We start from the raw sequence: 17,358 nt of genomic DNA, 5'->3' as shown, positions 1-17,358 counted from the left end.
GGTTCAAATCTGGCCGCTGTCTGTAAGGAGTTTATACGTTCTTCCTGCGTCTGCGTGGGTTTCCTCCGGGTGTTCTGGTTTCCTCCCACCTTCCAAAGACATACGGGTTAGGAAGTTGTGGGCATGCTATGTTGGCGCTGGAAGTGTGGCGACACTTGCGGGCTGCCCCCAGAACACTCTTCGCAAAAGGTGCACTTCACTGTGTGTTTCGATGTACATGTGACTAGTAAAGATATCTTATCTTTGGGATGCAGTTATCTCAAAGATCAGCTGTTGTCTGATTGTTTTATTGGCATATCTGCAAAGTTTAATGGATCTACATTACTGACGTGAGCTCCCAAAATTAATGTTTAGTAAAAGCTTCCTCAATGAATTTGAAATTCATACCAAATTAATGTCCTGCGCTGAAAGATGTTTCTCCAAAAATATAAGTCTGATATATGGCCACTGTGATTTGATTTTTTTTTTCTGTAATTTGCACATCTTCCTTGTGGATGGGACCTGTCAGAATAAATTGACAATAAAATAAAAAAAAGTTATGAAAGATGTGTTCTTATTATAAGCATGAAGCAGGAACGTTATCTACATAACTGGGTGGCTGTGAGGCTGTTTATTTGCAATGCTCAGGCTAGGTTGTCAATCTCAATAATCCTTCTGATAAAGTGTAAAAACAGAAAAAGCTGAAAATAACAGGTTGGGCAAATATATGGAGGGAGAATGAGAGTAAGTGTTGTTGGTTAATGATTTGTAATATTAGGGATTGCCATGAACAGACTTAATGACTTTGCCAATATGTTGGTCAGCACAACACATGTTCTTGCATACTAGTGCATCATTTGCCATGTTAGAAGCAGTCCATTCAAACATCATACAACTTTTGATCACTTTTAATCATTTTTGCAGTATTAAAAAATTAAAATGCAATGCATATTTACTATGAAAAGTTATATAAAATAACACCACCATTTAATACTATCAAAAGAGTACTCATAACAGGCAGCCCTTGGTAGCTGAGGGACTGCATCCCTCCAATGATTCATGAGTCCATTAAATGATCGGCAGTTAATTTTCCAGTATGTAGAGGCTTTAGAGAGGGGCATGGTAGCCACTGCAGAGACACAGCTACTACTCTGGATCCTGATGATAAAATGCTCAGAAAATATTAGCATCATTTTTCATACTGTACATACTTAGGTCCACTAGGTAACACTTGATACTGGCTGTGGTAAAGAGTGAAACATTGGTTTGGGTTTGAACAATGCATGGGAAGATTCTGACTATTGAATTTTGGTTTCTTGGTGTCAATGAAAATTCTCCCCATTTCTTTGTCAGGAACTATTCGACAATGACTGGTACAGGTCACGGAATATAGTTGGGCTGGCAGACATCATTGTTCTCAAATATTCCGTCAATGACAAAACCACATTTCAAGAAGTGAAGGATAACTATGTGCCGATGATTAAGAGGATACTGAACCAGTGGACAGTTCCAGTGATTGTTGCTGCAGTTGGTACAAGGCAAAGTGGTGAGTAAGGAAGTTGCGCACATTTCTTCCAAATATATGGCAGGAAAACAGTATATGGCAGTGTTCAGAGTATTTGAGCTGACAGTCATTCTGGAAATGTGATGATTCATTAATTAATCAAAAATGGAAGAAAACAACTCATTTTTCTGCTAATCAAATCTACTTTGAAGTGTTCAAATAAAACAATTTGTATTTTGATTGATGGTTCACAAAATGGATGTTACACAAACAGACCAAAATAGTTTCCAGTTTGATATCAGGTGTAATGAGTTGGCTGAACTCGGCAAACTTAGTGCTGAGGACTAATGGTGGGAGGTATGTCATAGAGGTGTTTTTTTTGTTATCAATTGTCTGTTGATTTCCACTGGAAAGAATGACGTATGCAAGCGTGTGTGTTGGAAGTAAGATGTGACCCTATTTTAACAGGCCATGCTAGACTTAGTGTTGAGTAATGAGCCTGAATTAGTCAGTAATCTAACAGTAAAGGAACACCCAGGTAACAGTGAACAAAATTGAATTTGACTTTAGGTTTGAAAAGAGAGAGTGAGTCACAAAACAAGGCTGATGTTGGGATAAGGCAGGAAATGATATTGATATTTATTAGTCACATGTATGTCGAAACACACAGTGAAATGCTTATTTTTGCATTACTAAGAATGTGCTGGGGGCAGCCTGCAAGCGTCACCACTCTTCTGGCACCAACATAGCATGCCCACAGCTTCTAACCTGTACGTCTTTGGAATGTGGGAGGAAACCGGAGCACCTTGAGAGACCCACACAGACAGGGGGAGAACGTACAAACTCCTTACAGACAGCGGCAGGAATTGAACCTGAGTTGCTGGCTCTGTAATAGCATTACACTAACCGCTTCACTACCGGTAGAGTAAGCAAACTATAAACCCTTACAATGAACGAGGCAATGGGAGGCATTCAGAAATGTATAAGGTACATGGGCATAAACAGGACTTCAATTTCCAAGCTTTTGGAACAACACCTACATTTGCATTTGTCCATAAACCCAGATGTACATTGTTCTTTGGATGATTTTTGCGATGGTGAGGTAAGGGATGCTCTGCCCCTGCTGACACCACCATGCATGTGCCCCTGATTCACTGACCTATAGCCACACTAATTAAACAATCTGAGGCAGCAAAGGAATTGACTGTTGTGCACCCTACTAAAAATTTTCCATACAACTTATAAATTTATTCTAATTCAACATCTTTTTCAGAACAATGACTTGTAAGGTATTGGTATTGGTTTATTATTGTCACTTGTACCGAGGTGAAAAACTTGTCTTGCATCCGTTCGTACAGATCAATTGATTACACAGTGCAGATACGTTGAGTTAGTACAGAGTTCATTGAGGTAGTACAGGGTGGAAACAATAACAGTACAGAGTAAAGTGTCACGGATACAGGGAAGTGCATTGCAGGTTGACAATAAGGTGCAAGGTCAAACAAGGTAGATTGTGAGGTCAAGAGTGCAATATCGTGTGTGAGTTGGAAAAAACAGATTCTTTAAACAGATTGAAGTTCTTTAAACAGATAGAAATATCCTCACCAAGACAAATGGAACTGCATTTAATCTGGACACTCGTTCTTTGGATGGGAGATGGGCATAAGTAATGGTGGGTATTGCTGTGTAGTGGTGCAACATGGAAGATAGAGTTGATATCTTAAAAGCCCAACAGTATTTATAGGTATAAAAGGTCTGGTTGTGAAATCTAGGAAACAGAGTGAGAATTATCATTGTGTTATTTCAGGTAAGCTGTGCCCTCTGTTTTCTTTTCTCTGTCCATCTGATCCACCTAGATTCTCCCAACAATCCTCCCCCCAGTCCCTTGTCACCCAGTTTCATTCTCCTGCCCCACCTGGCTCCATCTTCCTATTATCCACATAGTTAAGCTGCTGGGTCTCCTACTCTCTTCCCCAACTGGGTCTATTTGCCTGACATCCATCCCTTACCTGTTTCTACTTGTCACTTTCCTTACTTATCAGATTCCAGTATCTGCAGCCTCTTGTGTCTCTACTTATCACCTCCCAACTTCTGTCTCTACTTCCTACACTCCCCTCCCCCCACAAGGCTCCATCTGCCCCCTCCTTCTTATCTGGCTCAACCTGTAACCCACCAGCTGCTGCCTTCTGACTCCACCTCCTTCCCCTCTTCCCCCCCCACCTGGCCCCCTCTGCTCATCATCCCCCTCATCACCTGGTTCCACTTGCCAGCCCCTGCCCCACCCCTCCCTCTCACCTCTTTATACTGGCTGTCTTCTCCCTACACTCTCAGTCCTGATCCAGGGTATCGGCCTAAAGTGTTAACTATCCCTTTGCCTCCATAGATACTGCCTGGCCTGCTGAGTTCCTCCAGCAGTTTGTTCTTCGCTGTTGAAAATGTATCATGGTAGGCTCATCCAGAAGATTAAGATGCATGGGATCCATAGTCCTCTGACTGTTTGGACTCAGAATTGGCTTGCCCATAGAAGATAGAGGGTAGTGGTCAATGAGACTTGTTCTGGCTGGAGGTCCGTGACTAGTGGTGTTCCACAGGGATCTGTTCTAGGACCTCTGCTATTGTGATATGACCTGGATGAAAATGTGGATGGGTGGGTTTGTAAGTTCATAGATGATACAAAGATTGGTGGATTTGTGGATAATGTAGAAGCTTGCCAAAGGATACAGTGGGATATAGATCAGTTGCAGATATGGTTGGAGAAATGGCAGATGGAGTTTAACCCATTCTAATGTGAGGTGTTTCACTTTGGGAGATCAAATGTAAAGGGACAGTACACTATATAGGCACATGAATGTGCAGAGAATGGCGGATATGGACATTGTGTAAGCAGAATGAATTTGTTTAGTTAGGCATTTAATTACTGGTTTAACTAGTTCAGCACAACATTGTAGGCTGAAGGGCCTGTTCCTGTGCTGTACTGTTCTATATCCTATGTTCTATTATTTTGTTGAAAGGCAGGTCTGATAAAGCGTTGTACAAAATAATCGCTATTGCTGATGTCTTTGATAGTTTCCTGTTGCCAAAGGCAAGTTTTTTTTTTAAATGTCAAATATTCAGTGACATTTATGAATAATTTAAACAGTTTAAATAATTTTAAATATGTCATTAATTACGTAAATAAAAATAATAAATTTAGTCAGATCGACATTTAATTACTGCAAAATAATTAAAAACATAAATATACAGTGAAATAAAGAAAAGTAAACAAGAACTTAACCTGACGTTACCTTTTTAATGAAGATCCATTCTCATTCAATTCAGTCGGATTTCTCTTGTATGCCAGCTATGGCTAACATAAAGCTAACAGCCCTCTAGCTCTGATCCAAAACCACTACCAGACTTAATGATGAGTCCAGCAGCAGAGCAGGAGGTCAATTGTACTGCATCCAGGTTAATGTTCCACTTTCAACCTATGTCCCCCCCAAGAAGTTAACTGGACACTTATCTGCTTGTAATTTGTAATTAAACCTACATTTATTTACAGGTGAAATTATGTACAATATGGCTTATTCAAGCTTACAATACTGTAAATAATTATTGGCTGTCCTGTGTGATATCGGAGAACAAATTGTAACAAAAATACTGAGCTGAAATAATATGAAAATTATATAAAAAACGCAACACAAATCCTTCACTGTGTTGAAAAGTGCCTGCTGCAAAACAGATGATGTTTATCTATTTTTTAATTAACTCCCTTCAGTGAAAACAAGCTAGCTTGTTTGACAAAGTGTCTCCTGCATGACATTAAATTATATTAAATTTACTTCTGTTTCATGCCATGAGTGGAAGCTTTAGCAGTGGTTTAATTTAGGGTGAAACAAGTGTTTAATAGACTATTGATGTTTAAATAGCACAGCATTCATTGTGCAGCTTTTGTCCGATTATCACTTTATTTCAGTTCAGTACTATTGTTAAGGTTTGTTCTCCAACACACAGAACAGGTGATGGTTATTTATAATGACATAAACTTGATTAAGCTAATATAAATATTTCCATCTGTAAATAAATGCAGGTTTAATAACTATCAATATCCCACTAACAATAAATGGCCAATAATCTGTTCTTTGGAGTATGTAGGTTGAGAGTGGAATGTTAACCAGCATACTAGATGAGCTCTTTTGAACAACAATTAATTCATGGGATCTTTTCATCTAAGCTTGAATAACTGAAATAGGAAGAAATCGGTTTAATATTTTATCTGAAGCGCAGTTCATTTGCAGTCTCGGCTCAAACTGATGCCAGACGAATTTAACAGTATTCCAACTGTATTGGAAAAGTTCCTTTACAGTTTAATGAACTAATGTGAAGGATTATTGTGGTGCTTTTCAGCTTAGTATTGACCCGCACCTTTCGTGAAAGTTGTTGCAATTAGTATTCAGAGCAAACTGAAGCATTATTATGCAATTCTAGCATTTAGATGGCATCCAGCTTTGTAGCCTTGTTTTTCAGCTGGGTCTTTGCTGTTGACAAGATCTCAGTTACCTCGCTCAAAGTTATGTTTTATTTTGTGTGAATAAGATACAATAGGATGAAACTGGTATTGAAACAAGGTGTACAATGGATGACTGTGAAGGGGAAAAAGTTGTGCAGGTATAAAACAAGCTGTTGATTGTCTGTCACCCAAAGGAGATTAATTCCAACCCCAATGTTTTTAATCATTGGGGCATCTCAAACCATTAGTTATGTTTAATCATTGGAAATGTTAACTATGTAGCAAATTTAATTTCACAGTCTGTAGCCTGAGAAGTATAACAAAGATAATAGATTAGATTGTGCTTGATCTGGCATTCTGATTGTGTTGCCCCCTCAGGCTTTTCCTGGGCTGTGTTTACCTTCCACGGCACCAATCAATCTGAGAGCTGGCTTGTTCTAGCTTTCCTGCAAAACAACGTACCATGACCCATGTCTAGGCCTCAGGCAGCACATCCTGTGATCCTGCCCTCAGAATGCCTCAGAACACTCTACGTAAAAGATGCATTTCACTGTGTGTTTTGATGTACAGGTGACTAATAAAGATATCTTATCTTAAAACATATAAATGTAGTTCAAAAGGATTAAAAATATAAAAATTATTTTAAAAAAATATCTCGATCTACCATAAATTAATTGCACAATTTGATATAAAATAAGAAAAATAAATCACGTACATCCATTTGCCATTGGCCTTGATTTTACTTCAGTTCATCACTGCAGAGGTAAGCAGTTGTCTCACACTTACGTCCTAGGTATCTATAAAGAGAATTTGCTTGATGAAAGGCTACTGAACCCAACTGGCAAGATATATAGCTAGATGCTAAAGCTTTTCTCAAGTTAATCTGGTTATTTGGGTGAGCCAGAACAAGCCCTCCAGCTCAGCTTGATCCAGAACCACCACTGGACTCAATGGTGAGTCCAGCAGCAGAGCAGGAGGTCAAATGCACTGCATCCAGGTTAATGCTCCACTTTCAACCTAAACCCCCCAAGAAAGACTGCACAGGAAGAGACTGAGAGACCCTTAGGCTGATAGCAAAGCCAAGCTTTTAGCTGTGTCATTTGTCTGAGATGTTTTTTCAATACTTCTGAAAATCCTTGACATTGAGAAGCACTGAGAAGCTATTCAAATGAAATAAACTAAAATCTAAATAATGTTATATAAAAATAAGAATACCTTCAAGTATTCTTGTCACAGGGTCCAAGATCCAACACAGCTTAAATACTGAGGAGTTCCACTGTCAGGCTTCCCTGCATTGAAGCACAGTGACAAAATCTCTCTTAGGAATCGCTCAGCAGTTTAGAGAATTCCATATTTGGATACACATGCATTGAAGTCCTGAACTTAATGGCATTTATAAGAGTAAACAACATGTTGTTTCTTCCCAAGTAAGTGCATATTGTTCTTAAGTCTGTATTTAAATCCTTACTGACGGTCTTAGCACTGGAACCCATGAACTGGTGTGATGTTGGAGTACTTATTCCTCTCTGAAGATGCCATCCATTGCTGCTTATACAATATGTGTGATGTATTGTCACCTACATGTTACACTCACATGGTACCTACTGAGGATCAAAGATTTTAAAAATCCAGTTATTATTAATTCAGTGTTAAAGAGTACATGGATCTCTTGAGGGACAAGTTAGATAGAAGAACTTCAAAAGAATAATAGATCGATTAAAAGAATTTAAAAATAAATGAAAAAGCTATCTGGAAAGAAAACAGAGAAAATAAAGTAATGCTAACACTGTGAACATCCATAAACCAATATTCTGCTTCATCCTATTTCATTGCCGAATGCCAAGCAGTATACTTCCTTAAAAAAATATTTATTACCATTGTTTGAGTCACGTGAAATCAAGTACCTTGAGCTCTCAGCTATCATCCTTATTAACCTTTCACCGACTTCATGCTTGTACTGAGCTTGCATGATTCTTAGTACTTTATTTACCTCTCATCTTTAATCTTAGCAAAAATATGTTTTAAAAATAATCCATGACAATGGAAGTAAACAATGTAACCACATTTCAATGCCGCTCTATTCCGAAACTTCTCAAATGAATTCACTGTTATGAGTAGAAAGAGCTCATTTATACCACGATAAGGTGATTAATGAAAAACCTAGATAACATTCCACACTCTGTATTTTACTTCTTTTTGACTTGGATTTCAAGAGCAGAATGAGATTGGAGGGTTACAATAATAAACACAGGTAACTGCGATGTTTTTCTTTTTTTATTCTCATCTCTTGATTTCAGGCACTCCTTGAAATAATTTTTGAACTCTTGAGATCTGGAGTGCTTTCCCTTTGGAAGAATATGATGTACAGGAAAGAAATACAAAGAGGGTGACTGTGATGTGAGGACTTGATTCTAAGAAAATTTCACAATGTTTTGATTAACATGAAGAAAACAAATATATGATGAGCTTAGATAACCCCTGTCTCAGAGAAACAATTACAACTAGCTGGTAAATCTGTAACTGGAGGGCATGGTTACAAATTCATCACCAAAACAATGAAGTGGAATTTTATTCCTTATGCAGAGTTGTTTGAACATTTATTATTCTACCAGAATCAATCGTGGAAGCAGAACCATAAAGCTTTTTTTTAATAATTAGGTGAATAAATATTTGAAAAAGAAAACAAATTAAAAGGGGGAATAAAGACAATAGGACAATAGATAAATCATTCATCCAGTTGGTACCGATAGCTGAGTGGTATTGTTCTCTGCTCAGCTTTATTTGAATGGTGCTGACTGTACAGAGTGATGCAGACTGCCTGCTGAATGGCTCTGACAGTACTGAGTGGTGCTGACTGTGCTTGAAGTGTCAAATTAAGCCAATTGAAAGCACTTCTAGATCTATTCTTGTTCTTTGAAAATAAAAAATCAGTACCTTTGAAGTAAACAATACTTATTATGTGCACTTTTATGTGATTGTGTATTTTTAATATATGCAAGCACGTTGCTTTCATGCATCCCGTAGATCAGGGTACGCAGGCAATATGGAATACATTAAAAAATTTACATTATCTGCATATTCAGAAAGCCCTTCACCCAAGCATTCTCTCAGGAGCAGTTCAGCAGATTTTAGTTCAGTGAAAGAGAACTGTTTTAAGTATATTAATATCTTGGCATGATGTGACTATCATTTTTATTCTGGTTTAATCTTTCAAAAGTGGACGAGGGGAGTACTGGAATATTTAATCATGGATTTTGTGAAGTACAATTCACACTTTTACTAACTAGTTTTATACATCCAGACTAAGAAGGCTGTGTGGTAATTTATCCATTTTCAAATCCATGATTTTTTTTCTATTTGTCTTGGTAAATCAAAGCAAAATTTATGTTCAGTTGCAGAGTAAGGGTTAAATTCAGATGTTAGTGTTTGAGTGAATTCACTTATTGGCTATTCATATCTCAGAGCCTAGTCAGTAAACCAGAATATTCTCCACTGTTATTGACCATTTTGTAATGGATAATGTACATTCCACAGCTTTTTACCAATTAATTAGCTCCTCAAAAAGTCTGTTTCTAAATTATATATTCCCAAATCTTTGTTGATTGGCTATAAATGACTACAGAGGTAATTTATAGGGGTTTTGTCATGATGTTTTGCTGCAAGTTTGGAGTCTTGCTAACAACAATCATGAATCTGATGGTTCATCATCCATGCCAGCCTTTTCACCCATCTATACTAACCCCATTTTCCAGCACTAGGTCCATATCCTTCAACACCTTGCCTATTTAAGCATCTCTCCAAATATTTCTTACATGTAGCAGTTGTATCTGATCCCACCACTTTCTCTGGTAACACATTCCAAATATCAATCACTCTGTGTATATATAAAAAAAAACAACTTTCCACTCAAATTCTCTTTAAAACTCCTTCCTCTCACCTTAAACCTATGCCCTCTTGTTTTTTGATATCTCTACCAGAGGAATAGGATTCTGACTATCTACCATATCTATGCCTATTGTAATTTTATATATCAGATTATTCTTCAGGCTCCTTCACTCTAGGGAAAACAAACCCAGCCTATTCATCTCTCCCCATAACTAAAGTCCTCCAATCCAGGCAACATTTTTGAGAATCTCCTCTGCATTCTCTCCAGCACAACCACATCCTTCCTATTGTGTGGTGACCAGAACTGCGCACAAAACTCCTAGTGTGATATAACCACCATCTTGTAAAGTTGCGACATATTATCTCAACTTTTATATTCTCTACGCTGACCTATGAAGGCAAGCATGCCATATGCCTTCTTCACTGCCCTATCTACCTGTGGTGCCACTTTCTGAGAACTATGGACTTGAATCCCAAGGTCCCTCTGTTCATCAACATGCATTAGTGTCCTGCCATTTACTGTGTAAGTCCTAATCCTATTTGTCTTCCCAAATGCATCACCTTTCACTTGTTGGGATTAAATTGCATCCATCAATACTCTGCCAAACTTCCCTCTGATCTATATCCTGCTGTTGATTTAGCCAACCATCATCAGTATCCACTGCACCACCAACTTCCATGTCATCCACAAAGTTACTAGTCATAACTCCTATGTTCACATCCAAATCGTTAATATATATTTATCACAAACAGTAAGGGTCCTAGCTGCAGTCCCTGCGATACACTACTGGTCACAGACTTTGAATCAGAAAAGCATCCTTCCACCACAACACTTTGCCTTCAATCACTAATCCTGTTTTGGATCTAATTAGCCAGCTAACCTTCTAGACCAGCCTACCATGCAGGATCTTATCAAATGCCTTACTGAGGTCTGTATAGACAACATCTATTGCCCTGCCTTCATTAATTTTCTTTGTTACCTTCTCAAAAAATTCAATCAAATTAGCGATGCAGGATTTTCCCTGCACAAAGACATGCTGACTATCCCTGTTCAGCTCCTGCCTTTCCAAACGTACGTAAATTCTATCCCTTTGGATTTTCTCTAGTAAAAAGTGGCATGGTGGTGTAGCGGTTAGCGTAACGCTATTACAGCGCCAGTGACCCGGGTTCAATTCCCGCCGCTGTCTGTAAGGAGTTTGTACGTTCTTCCCGTGTCTGCGTGGGTTTCTTCTGGGTGCTCCGGTTTCCTCCCACATTTCAAAGGTGTACGGGTTAGGAGCTATGGGCATGCTATGTTGGCGCCGGAAGAGTGGTGACATTTGCAGGCTGCCCCCAGCACATTCTGAGTAATGTAGAAAGACACATTTCACTGTGTTTTGATGTACATGTGACTAATAAATAAATATCTTAATTTCCCTCCCACTGACATAAGGCTCACCAGCTTGTAGCTACCTGGGTCATCCCTGCTGTCCTTCTTAAACAAAGGAACAATATTAACTATCCTCCAGTCTTCTGGCAACTCACCTATAGCTCACGAAGATGTAAAAATCTCCTTCCGGGCCCAGATATCTCCTCCTTGGCTTCCCATAGCAACATAGGATTGATCTCATTGGGTCCTGGGGATTTATCAACCGTTATGCATCCCATAACATCTAACACCTTCTCTTTCTTAATACTGACCTGCTCCAGCTTATCCACGTACCCCTCATTGAACTCATTATCTTCCACATCCTTCTCCTTGGTGACTATAGATGAGAAGTATTCATAAGAACATAATAAATAGGAGCAGGAGTAGGCCATCTGACCTGTCGAGCTTGCTCCCACCATTCATTGACATCATGGCTGATCTGGCCATGGGCTCAGATCCAGCTACCTGCCTTTTCCCCATAACCCTTAATTCCCCTACTATGTAAAAAAAAAAAATTTATTTAACTGTGTCTTAAGTATATTTAATGAGGTAGGCTCTACTGCTTCCCTCAGTAGAGAATTCCACAAATTCACTACTCTCTGGGAAAAGCAGTTTCTCCTCATCTCTGTCCTAAATCTATTCCCCCAAATCTTGAGGCCATCACCATCTAGTCTCACCTACTAGTGGAAACAACCATCCTGCCTCTATCTTATCTTTCCCTTTCATAATTTTATACATTTCTATAAAATCCCCTCTTATTCTTCTGAATTCCAGTGAGTATAGTCCCAGGCTACTCAATCTCTCCTCATAGGCTAACCCCCCTCATCTCCTGGTGAACCTCCTCTGCACCACCTCCAAAGCCAGTATATCCTTTCTCAAGTAAGGAGACCAGAACTACACGCAGTACTCCAGGTGCGGCCTCACCAGCACCCTGTACATTTGCAGCATAACCTCCCTGCTCTTAAATTCAATCCCTCTAGCAATGAAGGCCAACATTCCATTTGCCTTCTTGATAACCTGTTGCAACTGTAAACCAACCTTTTGCGATTCGTGCACAAACACTCCCAAGTCCCTCTGCACAACAGCATGCTGCAATCTTTCACCATTTAAATAATAATCTGATCTTCTAATTTTCCTTCCAAAGTGGACAACCTCACATTTACCAACATTGTACTCCATCTGCCAGACCCTTGCCCACTCACTTAACCTGTCTATATGTCTCTGCAGACTCTCTGAATCCTCTGCACAATTTGCTTTTCCACTCAATTTAGCATCATCAGCAAACTTAGATACACTACACTCTGTCCCCTCTTCCAAATCATTAATGTATATCATGAACAGTTGCAGGGCCGGTACTGACCCCTGCAGCACCCTGCTCACCACTGATTGCCAACCAGAGAAACACCCATTTATCCCAACTCTGCCTTCTATTGGCTAACCAATCCTCTATTCATGCTAATACATTACCCCCAACTCCAGGCATCCTTATCTTATGAATGTCTTTTATGCAGCACCTTATTGAACACCTTCTGGAAATCCAAGTATACAACATCCACCTGTTCCCCTCTATCCACTGTGCTCATTATATCCTCAAAGAACTCCAGTAAGTTTGTCGAACAGGACCTGTCCTTCCTGAATCCATGCTGTATCTGCCTGATGGAACCACTTCTATCCAGATGTCTCGCTATTTCTTCCTTAATGATCACTTCAAGCATTTTCCCAACTACAGACATTAAGCTAACTGGCCTATAGTTATCTGCCTTTTGCCTAATCCTTTTTTAAACAGTGGCATGACATTTGCTGTCTTCCAATCTGCCGGGACCAGCCCAGAGTCCAGAGAATTTTGGTAAATTATCACAAACGCCTCTACTATAACTTCATCCATTTCTTTCAGTACCCTGGATGCATCCCATCAGGACCAGGGGACTTGTCTACCTTTGGGCCCACTAGTTTGCTCATCACTACCTCTTTAGTGACCGTGATTGTATCGAGGTCCTCACCTCCCCTCTCATCGCATCTATAACATCTCTCTTTGGCATGTTAGATGTGTCCTCCACCCTGAAGACTGACAAAAAAATAGTCGTTCAAGGCCTCAGCCATTTCCACATTACCGAATATTAATTCCCCCTCTCATCTTCCAAGGGACCTAAGTTCACTTCACCCACCCTTTTCTGCTTTATATAATTATAAAAAACTTTTACAATCTGTCTTTATATTTTGTGCTATCTTCATTATTATTACCTGCTTAGTGGTTCTTTCTTGCTTTTTAAAGTTTTCCCAGTCTTCCAGTTTCCCACTACTCTTGGCAACTTTGCATGCATGAGCCTTTAGCTTGCTGCCTTCTTTTATTTTCTTAGTTATCCAAGGCTGGCTCTCCCCACCCTTACTGTCCTTGCTTTTAACCGGAATATACTTTCGTTGAGCACCGTGAAAAATCTAAGTCTTCCACTGTTCCTCAACTGTCCCACCATATAGCTTGTGTTTCCAGTTTCCATGAGCTAACTATTCCCTCATCCCATTGTAGTCGCCCTTGTTTAGGCATAATACACTGGTTTTAGATCGAACTATTGCACCCTCCATTTGAATGAGAATTTCAATCATACTAAGATCATTCTTTCCAAGAGGATCATTGCACAGGACCAGATCTAAGATAGCATTTTCCCTTGTAGGTTCACTAACATGCTGTTCAAGAAAGCTATCACAAATGTATTTTATGAAGTCCTCCTCAAGACTGCCTCGACCAACTTGATTTGCCCAATCTATGTGGAAGTTAAAGTCCCCCATGACAACTGCTGTTCCATTCTTACATGCATCAAATATTTCTTGGTTTATTGTCTGTGCCACTGTAATGTTATTATTCGGTGGCCTATAGACAACTCCCACCAGTGATTTTCTTTTTATCCCTTTACTATTCCTAATCTCTACCCAGATGGACTCAACATTCTGCTCCTTGGATCTTATATCATCTCTCACTTTCGCGCTGATCTCATTCTTAATTAAGAGCATTACCTTCCTGCCTATCCTTCTGTATTACCTGATACCCTTGGATATTTAATTCCCACTCATCTCCACTCTGAAACCACGTAATGGCCACTAAATCATACCCCCTTGTACTGATTTGTGCCACAAGTTCACTGAACTTGTTTCAAATACTACGGGCATTCAGATAAAGTGCCCTTACACTCATTGTCCTTTTAGAATCTAGTAACCTTTGTGTCCTTTGCATTTGACTTTTCTGTACTCCATTCTTACTTTTCTCTTTTCTAACTTTTGCTCTGCTCTCTGCTTCCTTCTGATTTTCTGCATGGATTCCCATCCGCCTGCCATATTAGTTGAAACCCTCCCCAACAGGACATTTAGGACAGTACACAAAATGTGCTGGAGGAACTCAGCATGTCAGGCAGCATCCATGGAGGGAAATAAACAGTCGATGTTTCGGGCCGCGACCCTTCGTCAGGACATTTAGGACCTTGCCCATGTGGCCTGATTCCACACACAGTTTACTCCTTTGGTCCATAAGAAGACCCATTCTTACCCCAGCTATCCTGTAGAATGTTTTGGGATTCTCAAAGTCTTGAGATGTCTTGGGATGTTAACCTTTCACTTTGAAAATTCCTAAACAGTATTTGATTTTTTTCTTTCCATTGTGATTTTTATGGAGAAAAATGACCAACTATCATCTTGGTAATTCTGTTTAGATTTAATTTTTTACTCAATCTTATTTTGTTGTCATAGATCTATTTTATCATCAGTTGTTCTTCTATACCAATGTCAAAACTTTATGTACTTCCATTGTGTTGTATCCTGCAAGAAAATTGTAGTGAACTAAGTCATTTGGGAGGTCAGTGAAAGGGGTACAACTTCAGCTAAGGTAAGGTCCCAACTTTTTGCATTAATTTCCACAAAGCCTTGGAAGGGGCATTTGAGTTGCACCTGAAAAAATGTAGGTGTCCTCTATCCCCACCCTCATATGCACATCCCTCATTGTAATGATTTTACCTTCTGGTCCTTCAGAAATAGCACGACCCTCCCTCCTCCCTCCACCCTCTCTCATATACCCCTTTTCTGTTGACCTCCAGTTTCATTCACTCATGGAGCCATTCAGTGGGCAGTGATCAGCTTACCAAATTCCCTGTTGGCTTTCATCAGTTACTGGTATTCCTCCAATTGCTTTTAATGTGTTTCAAACTTATAAGTGGTCCACACCTTTCTTAAATATCGAGGATGCGCACAGGACATGCCACTGAGACACCATTTTTGGACAAGTATTGAAAATCTGCTCCAAACCAAACATGCTGACTCTGTTTATTGATTCGTAAGCTGGATGTAAGATGAATGAGGTTTGATTCTGCAGAAGTACAATCGAGGTATTGTCATCAGTTAAATTTGATTACTTTAATTCCAAGATGCCATTTTGTCCATGGCAAAGTAATAACTAAATTTCACAAGTAATTTGTTGTGAAATGTTTTGAAAGGTGAGGAAAATGTGAAATTGTAGTCTATCCATTGCAAGGTTATCCATTCTTTCCTTTATTTGAAGCAAAAACTATAATTTTAGTGAGATATATTTATCACATCAAATGCAGAATGCAGCAGGTAGAATTTGGTAGGCCTGGATCATTCCTTAGTGCTTACCACAGAAAATGCATCAATGCAGCAGAGAGTGGCTATGATAAAACAAACTGACAATATTAAGAATTTATTATAATAAAGCTGCCACATCCACATGAAATAATGCAATGGAGTGGAGAAGGAGCATTTTGGATATATTGAGAACCTCAAGGTCCTGAATCAGGAAGACACAGAAGCCCAGCATCAGCCCACCAGCTCACAAACTACCAACACGCCTGTTCCATCTGCTGCAAAAGAAATATTTCTATGATAATTGGATATCAGGGGACATCTTAATTTCTCAACCTGGAACCTGGTTTATTCATTTATTTTCTACAAAATTGACATAGGAAAACAACTCGTCTTTTATTAGAAAAGAATCTTTGGGCCTGAACTCCCAGGATTCCTGCCTCTGTGCACAAATCTGCACATGGATCTCATGAAGAAACTCATCAAAGTGTGTGCAAGGTTCACCAGAGAGCTTGGACCTGAACCCTTGTCCAACTGGCCAGTTCACTGGGAACTTTGATGAGCACACTTGGCAGAATTTCCAGTGTAGCCCGGGTTAGGATGCTCAGCTGTTCTTTTCATTCTGATCTTTGGATGTAACTCCCCCAGTAGATGTCTAGAAATTGGAAGGAACTTGTAATGGCATAATTCAGCGATTGGTGTGCAGCAAGCCACTTCTGAGGCCCGAGGTGCATGGAGGCTTTTTCTTCCAGTGCTTCACAATGCTACCCTCCACGGGGGTAAGTCTGGTGCCAGCTTTGGAGGGTCACTAGAGAAAGGGATCATAGATGAGGGATTAGAAATGGAGGACTCAGTATGTTTGATGGATACAGGGCTCAGGTTAACAGTCAGTCTTCAAGGATCACTGGGAATGAGGTTGCAGGCAGGGTAGTGTAGCGGTTAGTGTAATGCTATTACAGCGCCAGCGACCCAGGTTCAATTCCGGCCACTTTCTGTAAGGGGTTTGTATGTTGTCCCCGTGTCTGCGTGGTTTTCCTCTGGGTGCTCCGATTCTGTAAGGGGTTTGTACGTTCTCCCTGTGTCTGTGTGGGTTTCCTCTGGGTGCTCCGGTTTCCTCCCACATTCCAAAGACGTAGGGGTTAGGAAGTTGTGGGCATGCTATGTTGGCACCAGAAGCATGGCGACACTTGCGGGCTGCCCCCAGAACACTCCACGCAAGGGATGCATTTCACTGTGTGTTTCGATGTACATGTGACTAATAAAGATATCTTAGTCAGAGGTGAGGTAGAAAAAACATGAATTATTTACAAAAGTTATTTGTGATGTTGCTGGATATTGAGGGAATATAAATTTTGCGTGACTTATTGGAACATTGTATCAAATCTTCAGCCTATTTTTTAGAATGCATCACACTGACAGTTTCATCCACACTAACAGCAAATATCAGAAAGTGATATCAAAACTACCTTAGGGATTCTGATAAATATTATATAATTATTTAAAAGTCTTGCT

General features: G+C 39.6%; 1 protein-coding gene across 4 annotated transcripts in view; it reads left to right on the top strand.

Annotated features, from left to right (window-relative positions):
* rhobtb3 (Rho related BTB domain containing 3) overlaps positions 1–17,358 on the top strand; it is a 72,871-nt gene that overhangs the window by 8,434 nt on the left and 47,079 nt on the right. For all 4 annotated transcript variants that reach the window (XM_052020141.1, XM_052020145.1, XM_052020140.1 and 1 more), the window contains exon 3: positions 1,333–1,525. In XM_052020141.1, the coding sequence (XP_051876101.1) occupies positions 1,333–1,525 (193 nt within the window). The remainder of the gene's footprint in view (positions 1–1,332; positions 1,526–17,358) is intronic.

The sequence above is a fragment of the Pristis pectinata genome, chromosome 7 (assembly GCF_009764475.1).
Source record: "Pristis pectinata isolate sPriPec2 chromosome 7, sPriPec2.1.pri, whole genome shotgun sequence".
Lineage (NCBI taxonomy): Eukaryota > Metazoa > Chordata > Chondrichthyes > Rhinopristiformes > Pristidae > Pristis > Pristis pectinata.
This window is presented reverse-complemented; position numbering and strand designations above follow the sequence as displayed.